Source organism: Phodopus roborovskii, unplaced genomic scaffold (genome assembly GCF_943737965.1).
Source record: "Phodopus roborovskii unplaced genomic scaffold, PHOROB, whole genome shotgun sequence".
Lineage (NCBI taxonomy): Eukaryota > Metazoa > Chordata > Mammalia > Rodentia > Cricetidae > Phodopus > Phodopus roborovskii.
In genome coordinates this window covers 13,979,309-14,000,561 of record NW_026126549.1, presented here as the reverse complement: position 1 = coordinate 14,000,561, position 21,253 = coordinate 13,979,309, and the positions used below count along the sequence as shown (strand labels likewise).

Sequence of the window (21,253 nt, the reverse complement as noted above, 5' to 3'; positions counted from 1 at the left end):
TATTTCTGTTTTCATTTTCTTAAGCTAAAATGTTATGGAAAACATTTTCTCAACTAGCCGCTCCAAAACAATATATTGTGTTATGAAGCTCCATACACTTTAAACGGTTTTGAAATCCGGACAGGACAAAGCAAGCCCTCCGCTTCCATCCTTTGAATCTGCATCTGAAACCCTTGTCTTCCTTTTCCAGCATCAGTTCCAGGCTGTTGGGTGGAACGAGAGTCACTGAAAGTGCATGAGAGGTGAATCTATGGAAAGGGGCTGCGTCTGGCGCTGCAGGTGGCTCTGCCTTTGCCTGGTTCTTGCTTCTGCTTCAGCCATCCTTGCTGGGGTAACCAACATGGGTGGGCCAGGCCTCAACAGAAGGAGGAAGGCCATCCAACGGGTCCCCTTCAAACATGCTACCACAAGGAAAAAAAAAAAAAAAGGTGCGACGATAACCAAGTCCCTGTGCCTTCTTACAACTGTGGGCAGAGAAATCCTCCCCCCTTTGGTATTAAATAACAGTTTTTTTTTTTTTTTTTTAAAAAAAAAAAAAAAAGCTTTTTAGAAATAAAGCAAACACATGATTGGACTGGAAAGGCTAGCCATCCCAGGTGAGTTGTCCATGGAAATCAGTCTCAACCCTAGTCATAAATAAATAATCTCTTTCCTGGTCTGACTTCCATGCCAGGATCAATATCTCTTAACATCTTACTTATTTTATTACTGCTTTTGGTTTTCTGGGACTGATTGAAAGTTGCTCAGAGGAAATCTTTGGTTTTGCTTAAGTGTCCGTGACATTTAATCATGACTTTCCTTGCAGTTTAATTCCAGCCAGTCAATCAGTTAATCCACTTCGATTGATTCTGGGCTCTCAGTTATTGGCTTGCACTCATTGGGCATCCGCTGGTGTCGACTCAGCTGTGTGGCCTGTGTGAAGCTCCTCTCACACCTCTCGCACCTGGGGGAGGCAAGAGAGAAAATTGAGACCAGGGAGCGGGGCCTTCGGGGTGATGGGCCGCCTCTCATCCTGACTAATCAGAACGGACACTCCAAAGTGGCTTCAGATTTTACTGGCTCAAGAGGTTTAATTGGTGGCTCCTTCCAAGGCCGGGATGCCTGGGATGGGACAAAGCCTGTCTGATGCAGAACAGAGGGACCTGTCAATAGGCAGGGGGAAGGTGATTTCTCCAGAGAGTCCTGTCCTGCTGCAGCTCTGATCACTGTCAGTTCAAATAGATAAAGAACAAAAAGAGATTTTTAGGAGTGAGCCATCAAAGCGGCAGCTTGTCTGCAGTTTTCTGCTCTGTAACCCCAAAGAGAAATTGATGACAAATAGAATTTCACCTGCCACTAATTTAAAACCTGGACTTCTACTCCCCTCCGAAAGCTTAGCCAGAGAGCAGATCATCTCCAAATTTGGAAACGCATGGAAGCAATGCCTTAGTTTTCAGCGACTGTGCGGGTGGGAGTTGGGGTGGGGGAGGGGGGAGGACATGAAGGTGGGGGGGCAGGAATGGGAGCAAATTTAGGGTTAAAATAATTTCTAAAATTAGTGTTTGCCATGGTGGGAATGGGATGACTCAGAAAATCTGGGAACCGGAGAGCTGGGGTGGTTTAAGAGACTCAACTATAGAGAGAGTACAGCATACAACATACGTGGATGCCGGGGTATCTGAGAGAAGGAAACAGGCATTACACTTCAAGTATCTCTCCTTTTCTTAAAAGGCTGTAAACCAGAGAACCTGGGCCAGTCCCTATCTCCCACAGAACCCACACATGGGCTTTATGCACACACTACACACCTGGTGGCAGCAACCTGGGCTACCTCAAGCGTGATCAGACTGGGCAGTCACAATGGCCGTCCCTTTGCTATCATCTCCTCAAAATTTTGAAGGAAAAGACATTCAAGAGGAGCTACAGTGACCTTCTGAAATCACTGGCTCTCAGAACCCTACACTGTTGGAGCAGTAATACAAGCAATCCGGAGAGAAACCTACTGTCCTGCCACAGATGAGGAAGCCACACACCCTGTCGTCTGGTGAGCGTTTTTCTTGCCCTCCTCTTCAGTAAACTATGTACAGAAATAGCTAGAGAAATAGAGTACAGCCACCCAGTTTGGAGATTCTCAAGTGCCTGGGAGTGCTGGCAAGCTGGAGTTTGGCTACATGGTTTAAAGCAATGGTTCTCAACCTTCCTAATGCTGCTGCGACCCTTTTAACAAAATTCTTCATGTTGTGCTGACCCCAGCCATAAAATTATTGTCACTGCTACTTGATAACTGGAATTTTACTTGTGTTCTGAACCATAATGGGAATGTTTTTGGAGACAGAGGATTGCCAAAAGGGCTGCGACCCGCGGGTTGAGAACCCCTGCTTTAAAGTTTCCAGGCTCCAATGCCAACTGAGTGTGTCAGGGTGAAGAAGTTGTGTTTCTTTGATTGTCTTTCAGGGAATATTTTTAGCAGCCTGCTCGACTGTTAAAAACTGCACGGTGATCTTGACAAATGTATAATGTCAGCTTTAATGTATCAGACCTATCAGCTCAATGAAAATAACTCAGAAGTATTGATCACCTAATGATTTTTGGTGTATTCATTAATGTCTACGAGCAGCTCATCCCCTTTCCAGAGCTACTGGAGTGCTGATGACACGTAGCAAACTGCTGATTGTTTATTAGAAAACTGATTAGTTACTGGATTAGTGTGTTAAAATATACTACCTTTCACTACTTGACAAACTTTCAAATTATTATATTTCTTTTTTTAATTTTGAAGCTGTAGGATCAATTTCAAGGAGAGAAAAAAAAAATAGGGTTGAACAATTGAGGGGAATGACAATTTACCTGGCTGTGCCATCGCCCTTCTCATCCTGTATATTAAAATGTGAAGAGTTCACATGCAGGAAGCCTGCGGCTTTATATAAGGATGAAGTCTGTATCTCTATGTGACACTCAGATGTCCATGCTGGATGACTTCAGCAAGAGGAGGGTCACATTCTTTTCAGGTGTTTGCTTAAACATCACATTGAGATTTACATACAAAATGCAATCTACTATAATCATCAGAAAATTCTCCCCAGCTATGACAAAAAAAAAAAGACCACCCCTGCAAAGACCATGTCTAGTCTTGTCTTCTCATCAAATAGAAGGAAAATAGCATGCCAATGTGGAGAAATTACTTAAATTTAGATTCTGTTTCCAGGAATTTTCTCTTGAGAAACATGGATTATTAGACACGGGAATGATAAGGATTTGTATATCTGAGGAAGTAAAGATGAAGATACACGAATAGCTTTTTAAAAAAACAAGACTAGGGTTTTGGTTTTATATCTGCCATCTTAAACTCTAGATGAGAAAGCTCTACAAATTATTTCTATAGCATTATGGCACTCATCAGAAAGACCTGCTCCATTGTTATAGAACTCATCCAAAAAAAAAAAAAAAACCTACGCCATCATCATGGAACTCATCAAAAAACAAAACAAAAACAAAAATCTCCACCATCATGGAACAAATCAGAAAGACCTGTTCCATCATCATGGGACTCATCAGAAAGACCTGCTCCATCATCTACCTTGGTTCTGGGAGGTCAGAACAGGGCTTCAGCTGAGCTGGCATTTAACCCTGAATTGCAATCTTGTGCCTTCCCTTGTCATGGGCATAGATGCCATGGCCTTGAAGGGAACATCACAGACACATGTATGTAGAAAGTCTTCCAAACACTTCAGCAAACAGAAAATCCAAACTTTCTACAGGTCTGAGAGTCTGAATTAGCCTTGATTTCCCCCTTTCAATTTGACATCCTTCTCTTGTAACTGTAGTGACTAATTGGATGGTATGAACTGAAATGTCACAAAATAATGTAAAGTTCTACTACACAGAAAACCTGCAAGAATCTTCCTGTGCATCTTCCATTTGTTGTGAAATACTTGAACTGGATCAAACTGCCTAGGGCTTCATACATGGCAAATGCTTGAAATGTCTTTTCAGATTTGCTTTGAGATTTATCTATGTCTTGCTTAAATATTGGACGTACTTGGGAATTTTTCTTTTGTTTCTTTATTCTGAGCCAAACTCCATTTGCCAAAGGCAAAAACATTATAGTGAATATTTTCACTGGCTTCTAAAAAATGGTGGAGGTGATCTCATAGGGCAAGTCCTGGCCTATACATCAGCTTCCTACGTCGAAAAAGCCCCTACCCTAAACCTCATGAGATCCCATTTACACAAGACAAGGAGAAATGAGTCCTCATTTCCAGCCCTCTGACGTCTCTACCAACCACCCTTCCTGCAGTACAGTGCCTAGCCTTTGCTATTAAGTGACATGATCTCTCACATAAGCTCCTTGTTGAGCATGACTTCAGTCTCATATAGCAAGCTAAAAGTCAAAGCCTTTGGTGCAGTCCATTTTTGTTTGTTTTCTTGTGGGTTGTTTTACCTTAGAAATCCCACGTCTTCAGCCTCCATTAACTGTTGACAGGCTCGGGGACTACCTAGAACTTAGGACATAAGTTCTTGCAGGGAGGTTCCAGATGATCAAATGTGAGGCAAAGCCTACCAGAATTCTAGCTACACAACATCACTGCTCCTCTAGCCACCTTGGAAGGCCAGCAATCTCCTTGTCCTTCAGCTAAGTTCTGAGCAGCAGAGGTAAGGATGATGAAAGGGCTTTCCCTGACACAACAGGCTCGGTCTCTGCTCACCCTGGAGATTTTGAGAAGACCTCCTGGGTCAAGGGGACACTTTGTGGATGGAGCCTCTTGGGTCCTTTACTTGTAAGTTGTATTGGGCATTCAGTTTAGGTTTATGCATCTTTACAAGATTCGTTTCAGCCTCTGCAACATTGTTTAAGCCAATGCCCATTAGTTGAAGTAGTAAAATTAACTGTGGTGGTGAAACCATTTTTATTGACTAATCTGCAACAAAAAGTTTTTTTAATGTTTGTTTTATAAGCTTGTAAAAGGATATCTTCATAATATTTACAAATGTCCATGGGTTGGATATCCATGGGCTGGGTTAGAAGAGCCTCAAACTCTCTTGCAATAGTACAATTCTGAAAGACCTTGTATACACTAAAGGATTTAGCTTTCCATTTCCTAGAAGATGTTTAAATCATGAAGTTTCAAAATAAGCATACACTCAATTCTCCTCTGGGCATATATACTCTATCATTTTAAATGCCCCAAATATTATAACATTATGGCTATTTTGCTAAAAGCAAGAAGAAAACAGACTAAAACATCCAGATAATGTTATCAAGCAACCTGGCTACTTTATGATCTTTTGTTCAGTTGTTTTTTCCAGATGAAAGCAGGCACAAACAAAAGAAAAATACTACTGGAAAGGAGGGAAAACACAATCACTAAAGCACTTCAAATATTAATCTGATGAATTAAAATTAAGTTAAGATGGCAACTCTATTGGAAACATGACAAAAACAGGATGTTAAAGAAAAAAATTGAGTGGAATCAACGAGGTTACACATAAGTAACACCTTAACATTAATAGAAATCTATTTCCCATCCTGACCCTGAAACCACTTCAATTAATTACTAAAATCTATTTACACTGCAACAAGATAAAAATCAATCTGATTGCTGGCACTGAATCCATTTGGCTGCCCTCTCTAATATAAGGGACCAATGGGATCCTCAGTCCTCCCAAACTCTCAAAGAGGCATAGATACCTTCTATTTGTCAAGACAGATTCTGTGAGGCCCTGGGAATCAGGCTTGAGTGTGATGACACCATCCATCAGGCAGGTCACAAACACCTAAGACAGGGGACTTTTAAGATAGGAAGAAGTCGACTGGCCCCTCAAAAAAGTGGCCTCTTCAGATTATTACAGCCTTCTGGAATAGAGCTTGGTTGGTATATCATAAGTTTGATTTTACATACCATCCTGTTCCACTTAGCCCAAAGAATGTAATTAACAAGTACACAGACCAAAATCATCACTGTTTTTATTATTAATATAACCAATTAAACCATTGAGGAACATAGATAACAATGATGGAGTGGCTGGAAAGATAGCTTAGCAGGTAAAGCTGCTTGCCACCAAGCCTGACAACATGAGTTTGAGCCCAGGACACACATGGTGGAGGGAGGGAACCAATTTGTTTGTACAAGTTGTCTTCTGATCTCTACATATATGTCATGATACATACATAACCCCCACACTAATAATTAATCAATTAATTAATAATTTTTAAAAGAATGGTAGGTAGAGGTAAAATATGACAGCTTTTATGAGCCCATCCATTTGTTGACAGGCCAGTGAAGTGAGCAGGACCCAGAGCAACAGGATACTGTTATCATTAGCTGTACCCGGCCTTAGGATGAGCATGGAATGAGAAATTATTTGGCTGAGTCTGACTTTAGTCGCCTACTGACAATCACCTCCTGTCCTGCTTGAGCTTCTCCTACAGAAGGTGAATAAGGTTGGTCATTTGCATGTTTTACTTTTCTTTCACAAATAATGAAAGCTAGCACAGCAAATGAGTAGAAAGACGTCAAGGCATTGAGGCAAAAGAGTTCATGAACTCAACTCTTCTGAGACCACCAGCCTGATGTGGGCAGGTTCCAAGTGGCTCCCTGCCATTTGAAATACTGAAAACAGCCTCTTCCTTGTATGTATGTCTGGCCAACTCCTGTTGATTCTTTCATATATATGTTAGACATTGTATCCCACACAGATCTGATGGTTGATGGTTCCATTTCTCTGATATTCCTCAACATTGTATGTGTATATCCTTTTCTCTCTTTTTTATTTTTATTTATTTTTTATTTTTTGGTTTTTTGTTTGTTTGTTTTTTAAGACAGGGTTTCTCTGTAGAAGCTGTCCTGGAAATAGTTCTGTAGATCAGGCTGGCCTCAATCTCACAGAGATCTGCCTGCCTCTGCCTCCTGAGTGCTGGGATTAAAGGTGTGAGCCACTAACGCCTGGCTATATATCCTGTTATGTTTTTCATACTTTGTTATAAGATTGATTGATTGGTTGATTGGATTCCTCTTACCAGTGTGAGGGCTTCAAAGTCCAGATGAAAAGGGCCTGAGTCTTGACCATTGTAAAAGCAGCCACTTATTCTTATTGAATGAACATATGGATGGTTGGATGGATGGATGGATGGATGAGACATTTTGTATAGTTCAAATATTAGCTGCTTTGATGGATGGACTATATATTGAGACACAATCTTGCTCAAATGCCTTATCCACATTTTCTGCACACTGAAAAAGTCAATATGCCCCTTCTTTTTGCTTTAATTTTCATTAACTTGATGAAATGAGAAGAAACAGTCACTTGAATCCAGCAGGCTTCATATTCAACAAGAAGATTATTCAAGCATCCTAAACTCTTACCACCTTTCTCATGCTTATGGGAGCTTGCTGATAGCCATGAGATCTCAGCATGGATCCTAAATAAAATTCAGCTGTATAGATCTACAGGAATTGGAAAGACTACTATTGTTATTTACTCATACCTCCTTATTTTACTGAGAAAACAGGCCTCAAAAGACCATCTCATGTCTGAGATTGCAAACCTTGAGCCAGGACCAATATGTAGCTTTCCTGCCTCCATTTTCCATACGTCACCCGTGAAACCAAAAAGAGCCTCTTACAGCATAGATACCAATCTTGTAAGTAGCCTTTTCCACCAGCGGGGCTGAGCTTGTCTGAGCCAGGCAATGTGTGCCAGCTCCCAAGAAAGATAAGAAAAAGAGGGTGGACAGTTGGCCACTACTTACTTGAAGGGCTTTTCTCCAGTGTGCGTCCGGATGTGGTTGTTGAGAGTGGTGGCCCCAGCAAATGCACGACCACAGTAGCCACACTTGAAAGGCCGGTCACTGGAGTGAGTGACTACATGGTTCCTCAGTTCTGATGGCTGGGAAAAGGACTGGGAGCAGTGGCCACACTGGTAGGGTCTGAAACAAATAGAGAATGACTGGTCATAGTGTCCTTTATTGATCCCCACTGTGATCAACACTTTTGAAAGACTGAGTTTAGAGTGCTGGCCTCTGAGTTCTACCACTTGGTGCCCCAGGAACAAAATTCACAGAGCTGAGGAGACACATCAACTCACAAACGAGCATCCTCTTTCATTATTAGTGATGGGGATGTCTTTGGGAACTGGCGGCTGTAGGACAAAGTGGGACAGAAACTTCCATCTATGTATCAATAACACTATTTCAAAAACAACCATTTGTTTGTCTTGATCTCCCCACCAGCAAATACTGGCATATTTCTATAAGCTTTACAGACACAAGCATGGGATTAATTAAGCCAAACAGTACAAAAGATAACACATAATTGTCTTTTATGGTTCCATAGTAGCCTTTACTTTTCAAAGTACGTTAAAATCAATTATCTAGTTTAATCTTTACAGTAATCCTCTGAGTAGGACAGGGAAAGCAGTTGCTATTATCACAGTTTTGGCACAGACAATTGAAGACAAACTGTCCTTAGAGGATATAAGACGTTGATACCAAGGTCATTATAGTCATTATAGGGTGTTTGAACATTATTCCAAGTGTCAGGGAAATGTGGGCAAGTAGCCAAGTTGCATGCACACTTTAATAAATACTAAACTGCCTTGGGTTCCCAAGATGAACCCAGACCTGCCAGATGTGTCTCTTTGAAAAAGAAATCCCAACTTCTCACCTATCCCATTTATCCTGTTCATTTTTTTTTAAATGTGTATGTTGAGTGTCTGCATGTATGCAACCACACATGGATCTGGTACTCATGGAGTCCAGAAGAGAGTGGATCTCCTAGAAGTGGAATTACAGATGAATTGAGCTGCCATGTGGGTTCTGAGAACTGGACCTAGGTCCTCTGCAAGAGCAACAAGTGCTCTTAATCACTGCACCATCTCTCCAGACCCATGAATCTTGTTCCTGATTCTTATCTCCTCTGCTGGATCTAGTTCCAAGGTCTGCTTTATGGTAGGAAGAAATGACAAATGTCGCTGTGTTTGCAGAGAGGTGAATGTGATGCAAAAGCCAATGGGAGGAAGTTGGGACAAATACCTGATAACTAGCAAAATTATCAGAGCACACTCTTCCCAGCTCATGAGAAGTAAATCAATTTCAGGATTTCATAAACTAGATTAAAATTCCATCAGAAGTTTTTCTACCTACTTAAGCAGAATGCAGTGAGTGACAGGAAACCTGAGGAGTTGTCCCTATCAAAGCTACTTCAACTCATCTCTTGACAGGGCTCTAATTTGCTTATCAAAATTTTTTTCAGGAAATTAATAATCTGTCTTGAAGGATCCTCACTGCACTCACTAAGTAAGCCCTGGTTTACAGCACAGACATTGTAGGCTGCATTTAGGAAGCCAATGGCAAAGGCAGACTTAATTGCTCTGCCATTAACAAATACAGAAGCTCCAATGACCAGACACCAAACTGAAGCGTTGGGAGACAATGGTGACCAAGCATGTACAACAATTCAATTAAGTGCAAAATAAAGTGTACCCTCTCATTTGTCAACTGAAGTGCTTAATTGCAGCTACTTGCCTCACTGAACACAAATACTATTATTTTGCCAGGCTTCAGCACACTGAGCACTGATTGTAGAATTTTTTAGCTTGATTAATAGTCCAGCATTGGTCAATAACTCAATACTATACAATTTTAATTACTTACATTTAGAAATCTATCTAACTGCTCTCAAACAGGTTTCAAAGAAATACATAAGAGCCCTTGGAAAGGAGTTTATCAAGCTTGACAAATTACACATGCATTTTATTATAATTATAAAATAATGCTTGGAAGACCATTAGAATTGCTTACAGAGGAAAATATCCTCCTGGAAAATCTATTCTTGGCAGTAAATGTGGACCTTAAAAAGAGTTCTCAAAAAATAGTTCTCTGGGGATGAAATTTTTTACATGCTATTGAGGATCATAAACAAAATAATATATTAATATATGCTATATTCACTGACAATTGATTTTTCTAATAGTGAAGGGACCATTAACATTTATTAGCCTCTGGTTATCTATTTTTAATAGCTATCACTAAAAACAATAAACCACTAAATAAAACCAATTAATCTTTTCCCTTTTTTTCTAACCCTTCTGTCAAAAGTTGGAGTGATTTATTTCTTGCAGTCAGAAGTCAACTCGTCCTTTTTATGCCAACAGTCACTGTGGCAAAGATTCACAGAGCACACGTGAAAGACTGATGTTGAATTCAGTCATCAAGGGAAAGGGGTTAAACCTCAGAGCATCATTTCTGCCAGAGAGTACTTGCTAGGGATCCAGAAGCCTGTGTGAACTGTCTTTAAAAGTTATCATTTAAGGTGTGTGTGTGTGTGTGTGTGTGTGTGTGTGTGTGTGTGTGTGTAAATGAGTATGGATGAGTACCTGAGCTATTTTCCCCGGCACTATGTCTCAATTTTAAAAAACTATGTAGAACATAGTTTGGCCAAATAGAAGTGCCTGGAATAGGAACATTGAATTCAACTTCAGCCTCTTACTGTAGTCAGTTATGGGATACTGGCAAGGTACTCAGTTTCACTGACTTCCCTCTTCACATCCACTTGGAAAGGAAATGAAATATAGGCACAAATCTTTAATTAATTTCACAATGCAAAATTATATCCTTTTATTTTTAGGCACTGTTCAGTGATTTCAGAACACTGACTGACATTCATCTTGGCAGACCCTAATTCTATTAATATGAGGATTTGGGTCTTCAGCCAGTTCTTGAACCTGTAACAATCTCTTACCATCTAGAAATGTAGAGAAAGTATAAGTTATAAGTATAAAAGTTGTGCCTGGGCTACAAAGCACAGCCTTGTCTCAAATCAAAACAAACAACACCAAAGAAGCCAGGAGTGATGGCACACACCTTCACTTGAGAGACAGAAGCAGGCAGATCTCTGTGAGGTCCAGGCCAATCTGTTCTACATAGTGAGTTTCAAGATACCTAATAAAAAAGCCCACAGAAGGTATGCAGTTAGTAGATGATGCTCCTTCAAACTTTATGTTCTTCTGTTTTCAGTGTTCCCAATAAAAAATGAGTTAAAGAGGCCAGACCTCTAAATGATGCCACCTGTCAGACTGATACAGAAGGGTTGTAAGTTCAAGATCAGAGAAAGTTCAAGACCAGTCTGGTCAACTTAGTGAGACACTGTTTAAAACAAAACAAAACAAAAATAAACCTGACCGAATGTCAGTAGGGCCCTTGTTCTAGCCCCAATACTCCTGGAGAAGGAGGAAAGTGATCAAAACATAATTCTAACATTGATTGTAGTTAAGACTTAAATACAGATATAGGAATATGTTAAAAACAGATCATTTCTAGGGCATCCTAGAAAGTAACACAGGAAAAAGAATTACAATTCCTTTTGGGTCAACTAGCGCCAGGAGTTTAGACTATGGGAGCATATTTCTAAAGCCATATTTCAAGCTGCCCCAGAGGAACTTCAGAACATAGAGTAAGTTGTCATTACCAACATTTGTCTTAAATTTTTGGAATGGGGTGGTATGTGTGTGTGTGTGCGTGCCTGAAGTCAGCCACGGGTGTTATTCTTTCCATCTTTTCTTTCTTGAGGCGCTCATCACTGGTACCCAGGACTCACTGCAGCTTCCGTATTTGTCTCCTTAGCATTGAGACAATCATGTGTGCCACTATGCCCAGGTTTTTATGTGGGAGCTGATGATGGAATCCAGGTCCTCATGCTTGCATGGCAAGCACTTTACTACCCAAACTCCAGCACCTCCAGTAATTTTCCAAAGTCTGACAATGTTAAAGGTATCAAACTTTTAGATAGGCTCCATCTTAACTCTAAAATTGCATCTCTGTTTGATGTATTGTACCAGAAGAGCACATATGGACAGACATCCGTGGGTGTTGTGCTCCAAGGGGTCCAGGATCTTACATCATGGCATTTGGGAAGCATATTTCAAAAGCACTTGGTCCTCCCAACTCATCATGCATGTATAGCTTCCCATCATTTTCAAAGCAAACCCAGAGGAATAGCATCTCACAGTGCACAGCTCTGTGGGCCTGGGTGGCTGGGTGGGATCTAAATCAAGGAGGTCAAGAGTGGAGATTGTCTAAAGCTGCATGACCTGATACAGGGCCTCTAGCTACAAGGAGCAGCTGAGCATTTGAACAGTGACTCATGCAACTGAAAAACTGAAGTATTATTTTGATTAATTACCATTAACAGAGATTGAAATAGCTCTGTGTGGCTGGTACAAGCTCTGTGAAAAACTAGAAAGTGCTTCATACACATTTACAAAATAACTGAGAAGGACAAGGTGTGGGTGGATTTACTTAGCATAAATCAACACTGGTAGATTTTTAAGCAGATAGAAAACAGTGAGACCATTGGGTTCACCTCCTGACATTCTTTGTCACTGGTAACTCCTCTGCCAAAAGTTACACCAGTAAAATGTGCAATTCATTTGCCTTGAGTCTGTAGTTGGTTTGGTGAACATAAGAAAGGATGAAACATTTAACAAAATTAAGTGTGGTTTGGTTTTAGATTATTAATCCTCCTTTGATTTTTCTTTTATAGCATGGAAAACTTCTAGGATAAAAGTTGTTCTGTTGGCTCTCCCTATATGTGGGTCTCTAATCAACAGAGTCAACCAATTAGAAGCATAAAAACTACTCCAAAAAAGTAACATGCCTGCATGGAATATGTGTAGACTTTTTTTGACAGTAGTCCTAAACAATAGAGAATAAAAACTATTTATATAGTATTTACAGCTGTTTGAGATATTATTATGAGTGATTTAAAGATAATTTAAAATATACAGGAGCACCCTTATGGGCCATCTGCAAATTCCACACCTTAATGTAAGGAACTTGAGTGGGTACAAACCGACAAAGACAAATAGCCAGCTATGAAGCTAATCACCAAAGAATATATGCATATTTAACAGCAGTGTGCCTCTACACACATAACAGGTAAGTTTCTAAATTTAGCCACCATCATGAACAAATGTTGTGTTCATATCACATTTATGGAGTTTTGCTTGTGTGGTCAGGAATGTTGAAGAGTATCTCCCTGTCTCCAATGTCCTATAGGATAAAAATTCATCTAGAATGAAATTAATAGATAAGATGACTAGGGGGTCTCCCTTTTTTTTTTCATCATGTTCAAAAATCATCTCAGATTGATGATGTAATTCAACCCGCTCCCTGTTGCTACTAAGAAACACTGCACCATATTACACTGCCTTAAAAGAGTCTGGCTTTCTTCGAGTCATGATTCATAACTTTAAGTTTTTAATGAATGATGTCAGCTACCTCTCATGTCTTCACCAACAAAGCACAGGGAAGGATCAAGAACCCAATTCCTAAATAATATGGTCACTCTGATCATGCACCTATTACTTCACCTCATCTGAAAAGATTTTCTCCACCACTTCTGGGTTCTGAGTAAGGATCTAGCATAGAAAGAGGATCATACCACCTGGGATCTCCCAGTCACGCTAAATTTGCTTACAGTCATTCCTGACCTTAACAATCCCTGATGGAGGCATTTTGTGCATGTAAGCTAACTGTGTAGATGGATTTCATAGCTGTATTAAATTATAGTGCTAGCATTTTATAGGACAACCTTTAGAGAGACTTAAACCATACACACAACTTTCTGGGTATAAGTTGGGTCACACAAAACAGGTTGTTGTTAGTGTTTATTTACCATAAAATATCTTCATCACTTTTGTGACATTGTATGTGAAATCATATCACACCCAAAGATCAAGAAACTTTGACCTGTCTTTAACCTTACTGTTCATGATTAGTTACTATGACCACAATAGTCCTTTGGAAATAATGCACCCATACACCTGAACTCACTTATATAAAATAAGAAGATTTTAAATGCATCTTTGGTCTTGAAATGATACATATTGGGGCTCTATGTATGCCTGTGAACTTTTAAGAGAAGCTTTTCTACATGGGAGAAGGAGAAAACACATTCTAACTTTTATATTTCGCCTCCACAGCCCAAGTGTGTTGCTGAACACCTAAACACAGATGCCTTAGCCTGAAAGTAAATGTTTCCTTGTTGATTAATTCAGTAATGCTTGAAGCTAAGGCACCAGTTTCTAGAACAGCATGAATAAAAATGTGTACCAATGTAAAGGTGTACAAATATCCTGAAACTAAGATTAGAAAATACCCACTCCTTCTATCACACTTCCACAGCCTTGTCCTTCCCTCGGATCTCCTAGGCATGCTGCTCTATGCTGCAAGACCAAGACGGGAGAGCTGAGTGTATGTACTATGAGGCAAAGAGTTGTCTGTCTTGCTTTGTTAAGGTTAATAAGTGGCAAGATTAAGAAAACAATTCAGGAACCCTCCAGATGGCCAATCTTCACCCTCAAAATTATTTTTTTACTTTTATATTCAAGGTGAATGTTTTCTCTAGCCTATCCTTGGGTATTTTGGTTTTAATCAAGTTCTCATAGAACGTGGAGAGATAAAACATAGGCAGCCTTCTTATTGAATTAATTTGATCTTTGTCTTTTGCGCTCCCAGCTATCAAGACTGTCAAATAAACCAGTTTTGATTCATAAATAATAGTTCCATTATATCTACTGGGCCACTCGTCAGAGTACCTGAAATTTTAATTCACTTGTTCAGCTAAATTTCATCCTCAGTTCATGGCCATAAAATTCCGTATTGACAAACTTTCAAACCAACTTTGACTCTGAGGTATCTAGTCAACATTTTTCTTCTGTGTGGATATTAGTTTATTGAATAAGTGGCGTCTGTTTTCCTCCACATCACTAGCCGAGTGGGTATTTCCTTTTGACAGGTTTGCAGGATTTATGGGTTTGCATGTTCTGAAGAAAAATAGTACTAAGCAAAAAATTCCAATTCATTACCTCTTAGTACTTAATTAAGTTCATACTCACAGCACACTGGAGGTGAACCCTGCAATGGCTGTGACAGCCTTCCGGGGCCTGCTATATTATCTTCGGAAGACAAAGGGGATTCTGATTATCCTGACCTCATTCTCCACCCCTGATATTCATAAATGTTCCTTCTCTTTTGCTCTCTTTTAAGCCTGGATGTAACTGGACAGCGAGCGCAGATGCCTTTTAGCCAACACCAACCTGTCTGTGCAGCCTTCACAAATAATGGAGGCATAGCTTGAGACTTAACACAACCCTGGGACCTTCCATTCCAGCCTGAGGGCAGGCACCTCGAAGCAGCGGCTTTCCCCAAGATGCTGCAGGAAGGCAAGCCCCAGGCCTCACCTGTCTGGGTTCTGTGTGCACACGTGCATCTGCAGAAGGATGCGCTGTGTGAAAGTCTTAAAGCACTGGCCGCACTTCCAAAGGTGCCAGTCGCTGAACTCTGAGTGCAGCTGGCTGGTGGAGGTTGGGCTCGCCAGCACCCGCTGATTCTTCACGTTGATTTGGTTAAATCCTGCCTCAATGGGCCCAGATTTATCCAAGAGGGTGAAATTCCTGCTGCAGGGAGTCTGTGGGAAAACCACGGAGCGCTGCTGGCCAGAGGGAGAAAGCTTGCTGCTTTTGTTGAAGGGCTGTAGGGCATCTTGTCGGCACATGGCTTCCATTACCGTGGAAGGGACATTCACTAGAACAGACAGAGTTCGAGGAGGTCAGTTTCACCAGACCTTCAATAATCCACAATAACACATATTTTAAAACATCCCTATTAAACAAACATACGAAATTTTGTTTTTATGGTCCCCCAAAATAAGATCATTTGAAGGGGAAATCAGGCTTATCAACAATTAATAATTCTCATTAGTATAGTGGTAAGTATCCCCGCCTGTCAAAAAATTAATAACTCATCCAACACCAGTTTATTAAGCAACTAGTGCTGTTCCTTTATGGCCTTTGCCTTCAACTTTCACACAATTATGACTTGAGCTGTCTGAGACTCCACACTGCAGCCTGCTTAGACACCTTTAGATGTGAGAGACAGAAGGTGAGCTGGTGGTACCCAAAAATGGTGAATTCCACTGCCTTAGGTAGTAAATGCCAAGGCCTCCCAACAGGCCTTTCCAGAACAAGACAGGTGTTAGCCATGGAGATGACTGAAGAGCTAAGAAGAGGAGAGCTACCTGGAGACAGGAGAAGCCTGGCAGGTTAGGGGATAGCAAGAGAGACAGGCTGGCCCAGCAGGTGTGGGATTCTGGCCACTGTGAGAAGGGAGAGAAATGACTACTCAGAGTGCCTTAAATAAACTTTTAAAATTACTTAAGGCCCAGGTAATAGACACGGGCTGCTTTTGAACAGAGCAGGATAAATCTGCTCAGATTTCAGGAAGACCTTGAGAGAGGCGTGACTGACAGATGGATAGAGCAAGTGGGAGGTGGCAACTATGGTGCTTGAAGATGGAGCTTTGAAATCAGAAAGGCCTAGGTTCCTGTCTTGACTCTGGCTTTCATTAAAGATGATGATCTGAGGCAACTTAGTCAACCCTTTGTACCCTCTTTCTCTGTAGGAAAAATTAGGACAGCGGTAGTAATACTTCTAAAAATAATAGGCACCTGTCTTGGTGATTGAGATAGCCTAGATTCTAACTCCGCTATTTGCTAGCATGGTGACTATGGAGAAGGTTGCAACACCCAAACCCATGATGTAGTTAGTCCTTGGGAAAACATGGCATGGTCATCTGAAGACTGAGTGAGGTAATGCATCTGTGGCTGTTAGGGAAAGAGGCCAACACCCAATAGCAGTGGAGCTCTAGGGGGTTGGGAGTCTCATCTTTCAGTCTCCTTTAAGAAAACTAAGGTGTGATATCAAAGAGTTCACAGCGGGGCCTGATGTCATTGTTGGAAGAGACAAGATTGGAATAAGGGAGATAGTTCTTGCTAGGTGGTAAAGTGGAAGAGAAGGAAGACATATAAAAAAGTTTCTTATGGGAGAAATCAAAATCCTTGAAGTTTATTGTTCTTTTTAATTTTTATTTTATTTTATTTTTGACAGGGTATCATTCAGTAGCTTCTGATGGCCTTGAACTCACAGTGATCTGCCTGACTTGGCCTCTCCGGTACTAGGATTTCAGGTGTAAACCACCACTCCTGGTTTCTTTTTTCAATACCTTACTGTGTTAACAATATTTATTCAGTATTAACTGGACATTCCATGGGTCTAAAAGCAATTAGAATCTGTGCAAAAGGCCTACTATGTACACAAATATATCATTATTGTTCATTTTAGGAGTCAAAGAGATTAATAACTATACAGTAGTCAGGAGATTAAGGTGAGTGGTAGTATATGCCCTTTGATCCCAGCACTGGGGCAGGGTGGGGTGGGGGTGGGATCACTGTGAGTTCTTGACCAGCCTGATCTACATAACAAGTTCCAGGCCAACCAGGGAAACACAGTGGGAGACATTGTCCAAAAATATGCAAAATTTTGCAGAAGATGGTTGGCATGCTACAGTTAGTGATATGGCTGTTGATTGTTGGCTCAGAACTATGGTGGGAAACAAACTGGGAGCTCTCCTGTCCTTACCACAGCCGTGGCTAAGCTTCCTTCACAAGGTGAGCATTCTCAACTCTAAAAGAAGCCATAGAGGTGGGGAACCAGGAAGCTCTGGAAAGAGACAGGTGGATTGCACATGTAGGTGCCGGGGTGCTGGTGTGTTACCTTCTGCAGAATCACATGACCAGCTAATCTAACCTCAGACAGGGAACAGTCCTGTCTACTGCAACTGAAGCAGAGCTCATCTCATCTCAGACAAAGTGCTCCAAGTCCTGGAAAGACACTTCAGCATCACTTGCTGGCTACTCAGCAGCCATGTTACAGAGGATTTTTAAAAATCAAATGAGTCTCTTAGAAGGGCCTGAAGCAAAGTCAGGGTTGAGAACGCACTGACCTGAGCTGATACCCCCTCATTACAGGTAGCAAAACAGTAGCCCAACAAGACCCAGCTGTTTGCTTGACATGACATTATCAGTTAAGGACAGACCTAAGCTATACGCTATAGCTTTCTGAGTTCTAGCAAATTTCATTTTTGATTCATATGTATAACTTCTCTGCTTACTAGATGTGTTTCAAATAGAGAAAGGCCACTTTATGGGCAGTTTCATATGTGTGCCTCATACATGTTACATATATATGTATGCCTCTATTCAAATAATGTATCATCTATATTACATATATAAAAGTCATGTATCATTTGACCTCCTGAGGCAAAAATCAATATGGAGTTTATAGACAATTTTAGACTTAAAAAATAACACCTTTCTTTGTGTTACTTCTTAAGCAGACTCTAAAAGATAAGGAGAAGGGCTTTGCCATCTTTAATAAGAAGCAAAAACAGCACATACAGAGATTGGGATGGAGCCCATTTGTTTGGAATTTTCATCACTAATCCAGGGAGGGCAGAGCACAGAGAAACCAGGAGTCTTCAGACAACAGTGAACTCTTGCCAGCCAGGATACTCAGAAGGAAAGCAAAGAGGGAGGAGGATCGAATGCAGAGGCTTAAACACCCAGAAAAGCAGTGAACCTGGCCAAAGCTTTTCAATGCTTTACACCCTAAGGCCACACAATCTTTTTTTGTTTTGTTTTGTTTTTTAAGACAGGGTTTCTCTGTGAAGCTTTCAAGCCTGTCCTGGTACTTGCTCTGTAGATCAGGCTGGCCTGAAACATACAGAGAAGATCCACCTGCCTCTGCCTCCCAAGCACTGGGATTAAAGGTGTGAGCTACCACTGCCCAGCTAAGGCCACACAATCTTTATATAAAAAGAAACAGAGTCACAGGCCAATGACTTTTTATAAGCTAATGACCAATATCAAGGGGGAAAAATCAAATTTATATATCTAAAAATTTGCATAATAATTAGAGATATATGTATATGGGTGAATATAATAAAAATGAAGATGACTGGAATAAGATTATTCTCCATTTATTACTTTATTTTTTGAGATATCACAACACAAATCTAAAACACTTCCCAGCTGTAGGTAACAACACACTCCCTATTCTGCCCTAAGTGTGGTCCTCCATTGTGTTTATAAGGTAATTCAGTCTGAGCAAATGATTTACGAGAGAGAGGGGAGAATGAAAATTTTTCACAAATGCAATTGTTTGAAGTCTAGCTGTTCTGCGGAGTCCTACATAGTTGGTTGAGAGCTTGCCTAGCATAAACAAATCCTTAGGTTCAATCCCCAACATCCCCATAAAACTAGGTTTGTTGAATATACCAATAAACCCAGCATTGGGAAGTGAATGCAGGAGATTCAGAAGTTCAAGGTCATCCCCAGCTACATAGCAAGTTTGGACAACTGAAAAAAACATTGGTCATTATGTGAGCTGAAGACTACATGAGTCGCATAGCAATCCATATTAAAGGCTTCTTTTTTAACAGAAGAGTCTTTGTAAGTCTAAAAGAGTTTGGAACCAGAGCTCGAGGGGACCAGATGTTTGCTTTCAGGGTATCATCAATCCACATTGACCACTGGGCATCATATGCTGCTAGTACATTTGCAAAAGGCAGTTAGGATGCCAAACACGATGGTGCACACTTATAATGTTAGTCACTTGGTTAGCTGAGGCAAGATCAGTAACTTAAGGCCAACAAAGGCTTTCTTGAAAAAGTAGAACCATAGGGGAGAAGGCTGAGTGGGGGACAGACAAAAACCAGAGAAAGAGAGAATGCACTTAGATGCTTAAAGAGACAAAAACATATTTCTGGAAGAAAGGCTAAGAATTTGTCAACATCCTTCATTATCTCTTGGCTAGAGATTTGTATGCCTATAATACTTTGTGGACTTTGATCCATGAGCCCAAACTATCTGTTGATAAAACAAGAGGATAAACTGGGCTAAAATAAGCAAATAAGCGAGGTTTCACTCTGGCTGTGATATGACACTTAAAGAGGGTGCTTCATGATGGAGCCTTGAGTGGACTGTGTAACCCTGATCATAACAGTGGCGACAGAGATGAGAACATATGAGGAACATACACAACGGGGCCTGGAGATAGGCTATGAGGGTGATGTGTCAAGGTTTCTAGAAAGCACAATTGGATGGCTGGAAGGGAGCACTATTCAACTGGGGAGGGGGAAGAGACAGACTGTGAGAATGAACATAATGGCTTTAGTTACAACACACTGAGGGGGAGATTCCTGTGCAGGATGAAAGGGACACATGTAGAGGAGATCATTGCACTGTTGAGGTTAGGAGTCACCAAAGTCTAGGTTGAAAATAGAGACCCCCCCCATGAAGGAAAATACAGACCCAAGAGTACCTGAGAAACTGACTCTGGAAGAGATTCTGGACATCTGTGTGGAGACCTCTTAGCCTTTAGGCTGAGATCATGTGTGGAGTTGTGTGGGGGAAGAGGGTAACTGGGGACTCTTTGGAGGATCAACATGTATTAGAGAGTGGGCAAAGTAGGAGAGGAGAAATTAAAGATGGATGAGTTCTGGGGCTGGAGTATCTTCAGAGTTATCCTCTCTGGGGAAACCACCAGTCCTTTATGCCTCCATACTGGCCAGTTGTTACATGTGGACCACAATCCAGTTCAGAGTGTGCTATGGTCAAGGGTGCTGATGTAGGTGCTGAAGACAAGACCATCTGAGAGATGGCCCCAAACCCCTGGGTCCCAGAACTAGGAGAGTGAGTGATGAAGCTATATATCAAGATGTGCTAGAATGGCACACAACACTCCTGGGTGTCAGAAAAACAACCGCTCTCCAGTATTCCTCTTCCTCCTTCATCATTCTTCTCAGGGGTTTCCTTGTCTCCCTTCCAATGGGTAGCTACCATTGTTAAAGCTAAAAAAAATGCCCATGTGGGCTTGTCTTCTTTGTGCATGTGTGCGTGTGTGTGTGTGCACTCGTGCATACATGCATACACATGGAAGACAAACTTGGCTACCATTCCTCAGGACAGTTTCTTGACTCTGGACTTGGAGTCAGCATTCTTCTAGTCTCCATTCATAGAAAGGATAGGTTCTTGCTATACCCAGACTTGTGTACAAAGTCCAATCCCAGTGTCTCTCCATGCATAGGGATGGATGCTCATGCTCCTCTTGACCATAGTCAACCAACCTAACACCCTCAGCTTGGACTCTGATCTAGCTACCCAGAGAAGCACCTTCAATGAGTTGTATGCTTAAGTTGTAGACTAATGGACCTTCTTCTGTCCTCCAAAACTGGTAGGGCCTTGTGGCTCTGCACACCATCACAATGCTTCCTTTCAGGCCTTGTGCACAGATACCCCTGTTGGATTAACTTGTATAATGGTATCCTAAAGGTCACACAGATACAGGACAGAGCAGGGCTCTCCCTAGGCTGGATTCC

General features: G+C 41.1%; 1 protein-coding gene across 1 annotated transcript in view; it reads right to left on the bottom strand.

Annotated features, from left to right (window-relative positions):
• Window positions 1–540: 540 nt before the first annotated feature.
• The window catches only part of Prdm6 (PR/SET domain 6), a 99,811-nt gene continuing 79,098 nt past the window's right edge, over window positions 541–21,253 (bottom strand). Inside the window, exons 6-8 of the mRNA XM_051201034.1 lie at window positions 15,220–15,562; window positions 7,730–7,906; window positions 541–943 (exon numbers count right to left, since the gene is read on the bottom strand). Coding sequence (XP_051056991.1) covers window positions 829–943; window positions 7,730–7,906; window positions 15,220–15,562 — 635 coding nt within the window. The 3' untranslated portion in view covers window positions 541–828. The remainder of the gene's footprint in view (window positions 944–7,729; window positions 7,907–15,219; window positions 15,563–21,253) is intronic.